Below are 12,890 nucleotides of genomic sequence, written 5' to 3'. Positions count from 1 at the left end.
GACACCAAGTTGGATACTTTTTCTACTTCTACACCTACCTGTCAAATATTCGTTGATCTTCACCATTCCCTGTACTAATGAAATCAAAGTTCAGGAGAAATTTTTTTTTTTACGTGTGTGTGTGTGTGTGTGTGTGTGTGTGGGTGTGTTTGTACACACATTTATTTCACAATTTCAAATCAAGTTGCTATAATTAAATATTAATATATCAATAATTATTATGTCTCAGGTACATAAGAAATACACGAATAAGTCAAAGTACTTGAGGTTAACAGGGAGATGAGGATGAAGTTAGAAAAAAGTAAATTATAAATAAACATAGTTGAGATCAGGAAACATTAAACGTACTGTTATTTTCCATTTTAAAGTTGTTGGGTTTTTTGCCTAGAAAATAACAGATTCTGAAAGAAAAATGCTAAGCTGAAGGCACAATCACAATTCTAGTTAATCTAACACTGAGCCACCTGAGCAAACCAGAGAAAGTCCATCCTATCTTTTTAATGTAACTTCAATATCATTTTCTTTATTTCTTTCAAAAAAAAGGCCAGACTTGAGATATCTGAATGAGACACAAAAATTGGTAGCTCTTAGATTCTTAAGACCACAGATTTAGAGCTGGAAGGGATCTAAGAGGTAACAATCTCATTTTACAAATGAGGAAACAGATAACTTAAGTGATTTCAACCTAAGATCACATGGAAGTACCTAGATTCAAACTGAGATCCTCTGCCTCCAAATCCAGTCTTCTTTTCACTGTACCAGGCTGACTCTAATGAATATTTGTATAAAGCAAAATCCAGGTGGCCATTTGATTTGGGGTAATGATTCATACATAGCTTCAAAATGTTAGAAATGGACCTCAAAGACATGACTAAATGATCAATGACTGATCATTTCATTCATTATAGTACATTTCCTATTTCCTAGGAACAAAAAACAAAAAAGTGATGATTTGTTTCCTCTACTTAAAAATCAAAGGGTTAGGCAAACTCCTTCCAAGTCTAGTAGTCTGTATATATTTTTCACTTATTAATTAATAAATATGCTGTCTCTCCTGGTAAGTCTGTTGAGGATAGTGACTATCTCATTTTTGTCTTTGTACCCCCAGAGCACGATATAAAATTGGCACATAGGAGATGATTAATAAATACTTGTTGGAACTGGATCTTAAAACTACTTTCTAGTGAGATATCAGTGTATTCAAAGCAATCTATCTGTCATCTTTGATATCAAAGATGAAACCTAACATCCTTATCTTCCTAGGAATAAGAATGGAATCTGGTTGATTAATTCAAACATTTTACAAACCTCTCTCCAATGTATCAATGTTTACCCCTGAGAAAGAGTACTGACATTATTTCTGCTACTGATTCTGCTAAGAAAAAAGACTCACTTTAAAAATGTTGAAAAAAAAATAGACCCAGACTTCTACAGGAAGACTAATTTATCTTAGTCTTTTCAAACTTTGCTTTTGTTCAGTTATTTCAGTTGTATCCGATTCTTTGTGTCCCCATTTTGGGTTTTCTCAGCAAAGACACTTACGTGGTTTGCCATTTCCTCCTCCAGCTCATTTTACAGATGAGGAAACTGAGGGAACAGGGTTAAGTGATTTGCCCAGGGTCACATAGCTAGTAAGTGTCTGAGGCCCTATTTGAATTCAGATCTTTCTGACTTCAGGCCTGGTGCTTATTCCACTGTGCCATCTAGCTGCCCTTGCAAACTTTAAAGTACTATAAAAATGCTATTAGCATTATTAATCTAAACATATTAAAATGGAGACAAAAAGATAAAAAGTTTGCTGATTACGTACAGCAAAAAATGCATAAGACATTTTACAAGCTTGTTTTACTATAACAACTGTTTTTTGTCAATTTTTTACAATAATTTTATTTTTTCACTCCCACTCACCTCACCTCCCTAATTTAAAAGAAAAAAAACCAAACCAAACCAAACCAAACCATAATCAACTAAAACGAAGCACGGTGGCCTAGTAGAAAGAAAGCTGGCTCAAGAATTGGGAAGACCCATGTTCAGGTCCTGGTTCTGACACATACTGGATGTGTGACTTTCGGGCAAACCATTTAAACTGTCAGCACTCCAGGCAACCCTGTAAGCATGTACTTTGCAGAGCTACTGCTAATCTGCTTTGGCAGCAGGAGTTTCTTCACCTGGAGTTTCCTACACCAATGAAATTCCAGGTCCAAAGAAATCACAGGTACAAAACAGATCATTTTAAAAATAGAGTTTCAGCAATTTTGTAAAAATAAAATCTTTAAGTTAGTTACATTCAAATAATATCAAACAAAACTTATTGGCTGACACATATTGCTTTATATATTGGTATTTATATGGAGGAGTGTGCATAAATATTACATATAATCATATGATATATATTACATATACACAGAGAAAGAGAGAGACAGAGACAAAGACAGGAAGAGAGAGAGAGTGAGAGAGGCATAGTTAGTCCAGAAAGGCTGTATTCACCATTTTATGGTGAATTTGCACAAAGTAAGCACTCACATGATGGTCAGAAGAAGCAGTATAAGGATACTCTCAAAGTCTCTCTGAAGAACTTCAGTATTAACTATCAGACTGCCCGGCATGGCATGCCCACATCAAAGAAGGTTCTATACTCCATGAGCAAAGCAGAATCATAAAAGCACAAAGGAAACAAGCTGCACAAATCCAGAGGCACCTTCTAATGTACCACCCATGCCTGATCTGTGGTAGTGCCCTTCAAGTTTTTTTTTGGCTAGGCATTGGGGTTAAGTGACTTGCCCAGGGTCACACAGCTAGTAAGTGTTATGTGTCTGAGGCCGGATTTGAACTCAGGTCCTCCTGAATCCAGGGACAGTGATCTATCCACTGTGCCACCTAGCTGCCCCATGCCTTTCAAATTTGTATTAGACTGATCAGTCATAGCCAAACATACATACCCTGACTCCAACACTGTGATGTCGTTGGTCTTTGAAAATGAAAGACGAATAATAAGAAAGGTCAAATCCAGCTTCAGACACTTACTAGCTATGTGACCCTGGGCAAGTCACTTGTTTGAATCTGTTTCCTATATGTAAAATGGGGATAGTAACAGCACTTATAGTTGTTCTGAGTATCAAATGAGATAGCAATTGTAAAGCGCTTTGTATTGTACCTGGCACACAGTAAGTGCTCTATAAATGCTAGCTGATCTATTTACATGATTTATCTTATTTGACTTCAATGATAACAGAGTGGTAGATAATGCAGATATTATTTCTATTTTACAGATGAGAGGCTGAGAGTGACTTTAGTCTCACCACAGTCAGATAATTAAGCTAGTAAATATCATAGATGAGAATTAAACCCAAGTCTCTTTCCATTACAACAAACTGCCTCATCACGAGTGCTTACCATATGCTAGAGCACTGTGATACAAGCTGATAATACAAAGATAACTGAAGTATATTCCACAGAGTATCAGAAGGAATCTCAGAGATCTCTGAACAAGAACCCTTTATACACACAACTAAAAAAAATCAGCCTTTATATGAAGACCTCTAGTAACCCCTGGAGTGTATTGTGGGTAAGGAATATTTAGTGAGACATGGGTTTGGCCTACATGAATTCTGGAGTACTTCCAATTTTTATATTCTATGATTCTGTGACCCCATGACCTCTTGAAGAAACCCATTTCACTTCTAGCTAGCCTTCATTGTTAGTTTTTCCTTATGACAAGTCCAAATCTATCTCTCTGTAGCAAATACATATTACTCTTAGACTGATACAAAAGCAAGATAAGTCTGATTCTTCTTCCACATGAAAGCCTTCTAAATATTTGATGACAGTTATCATATGGTATGAATCAGTCTTTCACCATCCTGGCTGTCCTCTTCTATGTCCTCCAGTTTACTTAATGTCATTCTTTTACTTCTTTGATTCTGACCTCTAGGAATTTATAATCTAGTTGGAGAGATGACACGTACATAAATAAGGGTAATTCAAGTCAGAATGTGACAAAAGCTATAAAGGGAATAAAGTATTAAGAGAATTCAGAGACAGAAGTGGGAAAAATTAAGGAAAATTTCAGGAAACATTTCAGCTGAGTTTCAAGTACAGGTAATATTTCTGCATGCACAAAAGGGAAAATAGAGTATTCCCAAGAGGGAAAAGTTTAAAATGGGACAAAAAGGGGACAGAAGCTTAAGAGTATGTCCTGGAATTAAGAGTAGTACAGTGCAACTGAAGCAGAGGCTATATAAAGGCTGGCGACAGTCAGGGAGGATATTAAATGCCAGGTTATGAAGTTTGAATTGTAATCAGAAGGCAACAGAAATTATTTTTGAGCAGAAAGTTGACAGATCAGAGACATGTATAAAGAGAATTCATCCGGCAGTCACTTACAATACACACTGGAGAAAGTGATACTGGCTAGACACAATGCCCTGAGAGGTAATGAAGCTATGAAGTAGGGTGGGAATGAAAAAGAGGTGACAAATGCCAAACTGACCTCCAGACACGTACTGTTGGGTCATTTTGTCATAACACAGTGTCTCTTTGCTTACTTTAAGAGACGATGCTCTACAAAGTGCTTTTTAAGCATTCTCTCATTTGATTCTCACAAATAGCCACTGGGTAAGTACAGCATATTTGTCACCTCCATTTTACAGAAAATGGAAGTGTTGCTCAAATACCTTTTTGAACCTCAATTTTCTTATCAGTAAAATGAGGAAGTTGGATTAGATAATTTCTAAGGTCCCTTCCAACTCCAATATTTAATGTTTCTAAGATTCTGTGACTTTATCATAGTAGGACTAATACAGGAAAAGGTGACTTACAATTACACATTAACTTATTATGCCATTCAACAAAGTTAATGCTCACATTTCTAATGCTTTAAGGCTTACTAAGTAGCAAACCAAAATGGAGTCTCTTAACTTTTGCCTATCGTATTGGGATTCTTAACCTGCGACTCACACCTCTGTCAACACATTTCAAAGGGTCTATGAATTTGGATGGGAAAAAAAAAATACATTTTTATTTTCACTAACTTTACTAACCTCTAGCTGAAACTAGCATTTCCTTCAATAACAAGACATTACCCTGAAAAGGGTGGCTTCATCAGACTGCCAAAGTTGTCCATGAATCAAAAAAGCTTAAGAACCTCTCCTCTAGCATTAAGTTTTGTTTATTCTGGTCTCATTCACACATTCTTTTAAATCCATATAAAGAACGCCTCATTGTGAATTTTGTTACTACATTTATATTTCATATGGTTAATGTGCCCATGACTAACAATAAATACTCTTTATAAAAAATTAATCAGATAGAGAATTTTATTATTCATGTAGACATACCCATAATAACTTTAATTACTTTTAGCCTTACTTTCTTTGGACCAGCTGTGATCTATAATGATGCTGCTTTTTTCATTGGCATTTCTACTCAAGGGCATTTTCTACAGCTGTATTTGGCAATAACAAGGCAAGGATAGGGACTTCCATGACCTAAAACTGCATGTTCCACTCATGTAAAGTGAAACACAAAACCGTGGACAATATAATCACATTCTCTAAGGCCAGAAAGCTGGAAAAAGACCTAAAGACCTAAAGATTCTTTCTTCTTATCTATTTTCCAACCTGCTGCACTTCTCTGGACTTCTTCAGCATGGCCCAGCACTGGGTACCTTCCCTCCTTCATCCTACTCCCTTTTCAGCTTCCTTTTGTGTTACCTTCCCCCAAGAGATTTTAAGATCCTTGAGAGCAGAGACAGTCTTTTGCCTTTCTTCGTAGCCCAAGTGCTTAGCATAGTGCCTGACACACAATAAGAGCTTGTTTTTATTTGACTGACTAGAAAAAACCCAAACTTTGGTAGAGATTTGGCTACAGCGAAGTGAACATTTGGTACTTGGTCTCCTTACATTTTTGGTACTATAGGTGTTATTTGCTTAGTAATTAATTCCTGGACACAGACTTCAGACAATGCGTCAATGCAAAATAAATGCTCATCCTGTGGAAACAGGATCACTACTAACACTTGGGTAACAAGTATATTTTGGCAAATAGTGCCAAACACTTGGCATGTTTCATGAAGTTGGGGCAGTTTCTTAAATGTAACCATCTCGTCTTCCTCCTTAATGAAGCCGCAGGGGAGTTCTTCTGTACCTCTGCAACCCATTATGTTTAAGGCATCCTGTGCAGCCTTTCAGTGGTTATAAAACCACAATTTTGCTCCATACGGAGCCAATCATAGACCTTAAACGTATGTCAGGCTTATTAATTATATCTCTTCAGGTCCATGAATAAGGACAACAGTCTAACATAGGAAGCAAAGGGCTATACATCTCTATTCTCATAGAAAGTAAATACTCTACAAACACAGTATTACTAACATCCTGGGGTTCTGTAGTTTGCACTCCAGAGCACTGTCTAATACTCCCACATTTGAGGTATATCATATTTGAAAAATTTACATTTGCTTTCCAGAAGCCACCAACACAGATTTATGTACTGTTACTAAAAGTATGCCTACAGTAATAAGAATAAGGAATAATACTTTGTATCTTCTTTGTACCTAAAAATGTTATATATATACTAGACATTTAATAGATATTTATTGAACGGACGGATGAATGAATGAAAACACTGCAATAATGGTCTTTAGACTTCTAAATACTTAAAATAATGAAGAAGAGGACTTAGTTTCTATAGTTAAAATTTTAAAATCTGTACTAATAACTCAAAATGTATGTTATTAAAACATAAATCAACACTAGAAATTAAACTCTGAAAACACACGAATAGCAATACTCTATAACCTGGATTTCATGATTTATGGTATTACATAAGTTCTTAAGATAACAGAAAATTAAGATTCAAAGAGTAAAACCAATGAGGAATATGTGACTACACAATGTAGCTTAGTACTTAGGAAAAAAGGTAAACTTAAGACAATTTTCTTATGGGTAGGGAAAATCTCTTAAATTGTTTTGTTTTTTTTAATTTCCCCTACAAGGTGCACCACATTGCTGAGAACACAGTAGACCCTTGCCACATATTGGTTTACCTAACTTAAATATTCTTAAAAACTCTAATACGAACAGGCAAGGAATTGAATAAATATGTCTATTTATTTAATGGCATGGACATTAAAAATATCTCAGAGATTCTTCTTTCAATTTAATAAGAATGAATTGTCTAAGTAGGTTGAATCAAAATGAAAACTCTTCTATTATCATTTTTTAAATTCATGTATACTTACTAGCTTTCTTCAACTAAAAATTACATTTGGCTTTAAGGCACAATGAAAATATTTTACAGTATGTTTAGAAATTAGAATAATTAAAAACAATGTTAAAAACAGAACAACCAGAACCCTCATCTGAAAGAATGCTTCTTTCTCATAAAGTTTACATGTGAGCCTTAGTTCCATCTATATATTAAACTTACCCTTGTAAGGCTTTATGAATTTGTTTGCACTTCTTTCTCAACACCTGAAAAATATCTAATGAGAAGAAGAAAAAAAAACCCTACGTTATTCTATTTGGGTTATTATACATCTAAAAAGAGCACTCAACAATACCATCTTTTGAGCTTAAATGAAAACTTCTAAAGAAAAGCAGTAAGGACCAAAAAGGCTCTAAACTACTAACTGCAATAATTGAAGTCCTCTCTGCATACAGGGAACAATAACAATTATTGGTGGGTTATTCAAAATAAAGCTCCAAAAGTACATAGGCTATTTGCGTCATCATTAAGTTATACACATTTTGAGCAAAATCTGAAGTTTAAAGGCAGGAATGGTTTTGCTGGACTGAATTGACCTTCTAAGTGAACCTAATAAGAGGGTCAGGAGGGTCAGCAATAAATGTCTAGCCTTGCAAGAACTTATTAACGGACCCTAAAGAAGATGAATCGATCTAAGAAATACATATGAAGGGGCAGCTAGGTGGCGCAGTAGATAGAGCACTGGCCCTGGAATCAGGAGGCCATTACCTAGGCCTTCCTTCCCACCCAAAAAAGAAATATATATGAAGGTAACTTTTATGTTCTGTTTCTAAGGATGCTTGCTTATGGAAAATTTAGCCTTCAGTATTTGATTAGGAAATGTAAAAATCAAGTGATTTTTAACGAACACACACACACACACAAACACACAACTTCTCTATTTCCTTGAATTAAGAGCAACACTGAAATTTTGGGATGAGAAGTGGCAGGTAAGAAACACTTTTTACAACTTGTATATCTTTAATAGCCAAACTATTGTTTCTTAGCTTATTTCCTAGTAAACCATTTATTATTTCATAATTGAAAGGGTTAAAATTTTTATTAAAGCTGGGTAATTTCAGGAAATTGACTCAATGGTAGCAAATAATTTCTAGTAAAAATGAAAAATAAATTCATTCAGTGAAAGTATTAAAAAGTTTATAGAAAAATAATTCTCTGAAATGTGTTTTAAGCATTTGAGGTTTTTAAAAATCGAAAAGCAAAGACACTTTGTCATTTCCTTGGGAATAGAAAAATGCATATAAAAAGCAGAAAAAATTATTTCATTTGGAAGAATTTCATTCAATAAGCCTTGGGAAAATGATAGTAAATTTGTCCTAATATGAAATAAAACCGAAGTTAAAAAAAAAAAAAAGATCCTACAAAATTCAATATATTAGGATTCTAAGATCATGCCCAGGAACTGGTAAGGACACAGATGTATACAAAAATGGGACAAAAGAAACATTTCTTTACAGATGGTTAACTGTCTTGTTTCAAATACTTTTCTGAGAAAAAACCTGGTATGATCTGATCTGGGCTTGGAATGAAACTTTACGTTTCATTGGCACAATGAACTCTGGGGTAAGGAAATTCCCTGAACCAATGCAGGTTAACATCTTCTCTGTAACTTACAGTCTCAGAGAGCTGTCAAAAGTACTGAAAGGTTAAGTGATTTGCCTAGTGTCACGTAGCCAGTAAGTGTCCAGATACTCCTATTTAAAGGTTCTTTCTCCACTATTCTATAAATGAGGTAAAAACATGAAAACACTACCTATTTAGATGAGTCCTATCAATGAAATGCTATGGACTTTCTGGTATGCCAAGAAATTATTATTACCCAGAGGGAGAAGGGGAAAAATGAGAGGGAAAATATCTTATATTTGTTTTTCTCTCTCGTTTTCCTCTCTTCCCTTTCATATCAAGAAGCAGGATCAAGCTACTATACAGGGAAGCAGCTCTAAGAATGTGAGAAAGAAATACTAAAGCAATCCATGAAAAGCAGTTATTATTTAGCAGAGATTTCTTCCTTGGGATGCATTTTAAGCACTTCAGTTTGTGATATAAAATCAAAATTTCAGACAAAAATGTAGGTGACATTTCCTATGCGGAATTCTAAAAGATCAAACTAGGAATTTAATGCCAAAGAACTTTGATCTTTTACTAAAATCTTCCAAAATAAACAAATACCTGGATTCTCTTCCATGATGTTGAGGGCCTCAATAGCAGCTGCAGCTAATAAGGGAGGTAGAGAGGCTGAAAAGCAATACCCTTGACCAGAAAGTCGCTGTGAAGAAATAAAACCAAAAGAAAGAAATTCTTTCACACTACCACTTTATTCTCTCTTAAAACCCAGCCATAATCCCATTGTCCTCTATTCACACTTATCTATTAAGCAATAAGACTTTCTAAATAGCTATGGATTATGCTACACTTGGGGAACCTGAAAGTTAGATACTATTGCTAACCTTAAAGCTGCTAAATTATGCTTTATGAAGGTTTTTGCTATAGTTTCCCAGATAGTACCACAGAATCATATCAGTTGGGAGAGAATTAGGAGGATTCAGCACAACTTACATTAAGCCAGAAACCCTTCTACAGTTTTTTCAACAAGTGGTCGCCCAGAGATACATAAAGACATACAGAGATGTAGAATTACTGATTTTCCAATACCATTCTATTTTTGGACAGTTCCAAATAGTAGAAAGTTTTCCTTTACATCAACCCAAAATCATCCTCTCAATAACTTTTTATCCATTGCCACTAGTTCTGCTCTGAAAGCCCAATCGAAATAAATCTAATCCTTCCTTCCACATGGCAGTCCATTAAATACAGGAAGTTTGATTTTTGTCAAAACCAAAAATTTAATGTAGAGGTCAGAGATCCTACCCAGGAAGCCAAATGGCTACAGAGAATACTTAAGATCCCACTTAGGTCTAGTACTGAGTCCATCCAATGCTTGTGTTTTGGGTTCCCCAAATTTGAAGGTTTATGTTTATATTTCAACCAGCCTAAATTTGATTGTTTATGTTTACTGAAATACATCTCCATGGACCTTGTCTGGGAACTGCCAAAGCAAATACTATAAAATAGTTTAAATGCTACCTGCAATTCCTGCTGGTATTCTTATTTGAAACCTAATGTAATGTAAACCTCAAAGAGATTAAAAAGGAAGTCTTCTTCTGGCTTTCCTTCTCTACCAAATGACCCAATAAAATTTTTTTTTTCTTTTGGCAATGGGGGCTAAGTGACTTGCCCAGGTCACACAGCTAGTGAGTGTTATATGTCTGAGGCCAGATTTGAACTCAGGTCCTCCTGAATCCAGGGCCGGTGCTCTATCTACTGCGCCACCTAGCTGCCCCCCTAGTAAATTTTTACTAAAACTATTTCAGATTTTGGGGAGCTGACATTCATAGAGTGCTTAAAGCTTAACTAATGCTTGAAGACATTATCTCATTCAACACTCACAAAAACCAAAGAAAGTAGATACTACAGCTATTATTATTACCATTTCAGAGATGATGAAACTGAGATTTCTTGAATGACTTATCCATGCTAACAAAGTTAACAGATTGAAAACATGGGATTCAAAACCAATTCCCTTTTAACTTTAAATCCAATACTCTTTCCACTACATACCACATCACCAACTACCCCTACTCTCCTTAGTTTTCTCTTCTCCATGTTAAATGTCCCCAGTTCTTTCAACCAAACCTCATAAAACAGCTTTAAGTTCTTCCCTCCCACACATCTATTCTGGTTATTCCCCTATCAATGCCCTTTCTAAAATGTAGAACTCAAAACTCCACAGAATTGCCTCAGAGCATAAGACTAGTGAGAAACAGATTTGCTGAAATTTAGGGCTAAAAAATCAGTAAGATGTTCAATGCTTAGAGGAAGAGAAAGAATGGAAAATGTCTAAGGTCACAGGAAGGATAACATTTGTTATGAGGTTACTGAATAGGTTGTAGATTAACATTAGTTCAACTTGCTTTGTCAAAGGGCCATCTGGGTAGACCTAAAGTTTTTTTAAATTTGTGAACATCTGAGACTTAAAACTTTATAATCATATGCCCGTTTAGGGAAAAACATTGGGAGGTATGAGGAGTGTTTTAACATTCTCTCTCTCTTTTTTTTTTAGGCAATTGGGGTTAAGTGATTTTCCCAGGGTCACACAGTTAGTAAGTGTCAAGTGTTTGGTCTGCGGCCAGATTTGAAATCAGGTCCTCCTGACTTCAAGACCAGTGCTCTATCCACTGTGCCACCTAGCTGCCCCCCTTTCTCTCTTTTTTAAAGGATTTTTTCATCTCTATTGATTCCTATGGTTATACTAGCATACACATAAAAATATTTCTAAATTTTACTTTAAATCTCTTTTTAAGATTTAATCTTTAAGATTAAGATTTAAAGAACATTTAATATTGAATTCAATTGAGCAGTTATTACAAACCAACTATGTTAGCACTAGAAATAAAAAGAGAAAAGGAAGTTCCTGAAGTTTTCAAGAGCCTTTTAAAGCCTAGTTTTAAATATTTTTTTAATTTACCAAATCTCTGTCCATATGTGGTATCTGTCCAAGATAACCAGATAGAAGTTCTACCTATCTAATATCTATCTAACATATACTGATGTATGTGTTTTATATGTTGTCTATCTAACTCGTGTTATACTACAAATGAAACTCTTTTTTTAAATTATATGGAGAGTTAAGCCAAATTCTTTTGAGTGTTTATAGATTACATCCAAGAAGTCTTTTTTTTTTTATCCAAGAAATGCTGAAACATTCTATGACATGGATCTCTTCCACAATAATGGTGAACACCTTTGGTGAGACTACATCTACTTGCTTTATGACTTGCCTAATATTAATGTTCTTGAAGATGTTATGTTTTTTGAAGAATTTTGCATACCGTATTTCACCACATAATCATTGCAGATTTTATGCAAAAAGTGAGTTGCGACCATTATGTAAAGCTTTTTTTTTTTTAAATTGTGCCGGTATTACTTAAAAATCATTTATTACTAAACTGTCTTTGGTGCAAGATTAGGATGCAAGGAATACTCGTGAATATACGTTAAAATTGAAAAGATGTAAGTCTTACCATACGTGACTTACTCATGGCAGCTTTGCCTCCCTGCCCGCTCCACTGGTGCCTATGATTCTTCACTGGGTTGAGTGACAATACCATTAGTACTGCAGCACTCTAAACAAATCATGCAAGTCTGCTTTCGGAAATATACTGACAATGAGTGTGCACTGAGAATTCTAGACCAGGTGCTCTCAATGCATGAGAGATAAATGGTGAATACATTGCTGCTGTTTACCTTTTATGCCGTGTGACAAACAGAATTATATACCATGTGATTGATTACACAACAAAAGGCTATAAACCAATTTTTGGACTGAAAAAACAGGGTGCGACAATTATGTGGTGAAATATGGTAATTCTGAGGTATGCATGGGAGCTGCCTTTTTGGAGGAGAGCCTTCAAAGTAGCGTTTTGCTCCACTGAATCAAAAGCACTTTTAAAAATAGTTAACAAACAATAAGAATGGTGGTATCTTTTTTCTCTACAACTTTCAATCAATTAGGTGATTATGGAATAACACTTTGCAAAAACCTAACTGTTCCTTACTAATATGCT

At 35.1% G+C, this 12,890-nt stretch overlaps 1 protein-coding gene across 1 annotated transcript in view; it reads right to left on the bottom strand.

Moving 5' to 3' along the window:
• The window catches only part of SPTLC1 (serine palmitoyltransferase long chain base subunit 1), an 87,537-nt gene that overhangs the window by 15,408 nt on the left and 59,239 nt on the right, over nt 1-12,890 (bottom strand). The window contains exons 11-12 of the mRNA XM_027839688.1: nt 9,436-9,532; nt 7,429-7,483 (exon numbers count right to left, since the gene is read on the bottom strand). Coding sequence (XP_027695489.1) covers nt 7,429-7,483; nt 9,436-9,532 — 152 coding nt within the window. The remainder of the gene's footprint in view (nt 1-7,428; nt 7,484-9,435; nt 9,533-12,890) is intronic.

The sequence above is a fragment of the Vombatus ursinus genome, unplaced genomic scaffold (genome assembly GCF_900497805.2).
Source record: "Vombatus ursinus unplaced genomic scaffold, bare-nosed wombat genome assembly UNPS02014832.1, whole genome shotgun sequence".
In the NCBI taxonomy this organism is placed as follows: Eukaryota; Metazoa; Chordata; class Mammalia; order Diprotodontia; family Vombatidae; genus Vombatus; species Vombatus ursinus.
The sequence above is the reverse complement of the archived record's forward strand: the minus strand, read 5'-3'. Positions and strand labels throughout refer to the sequence as shown.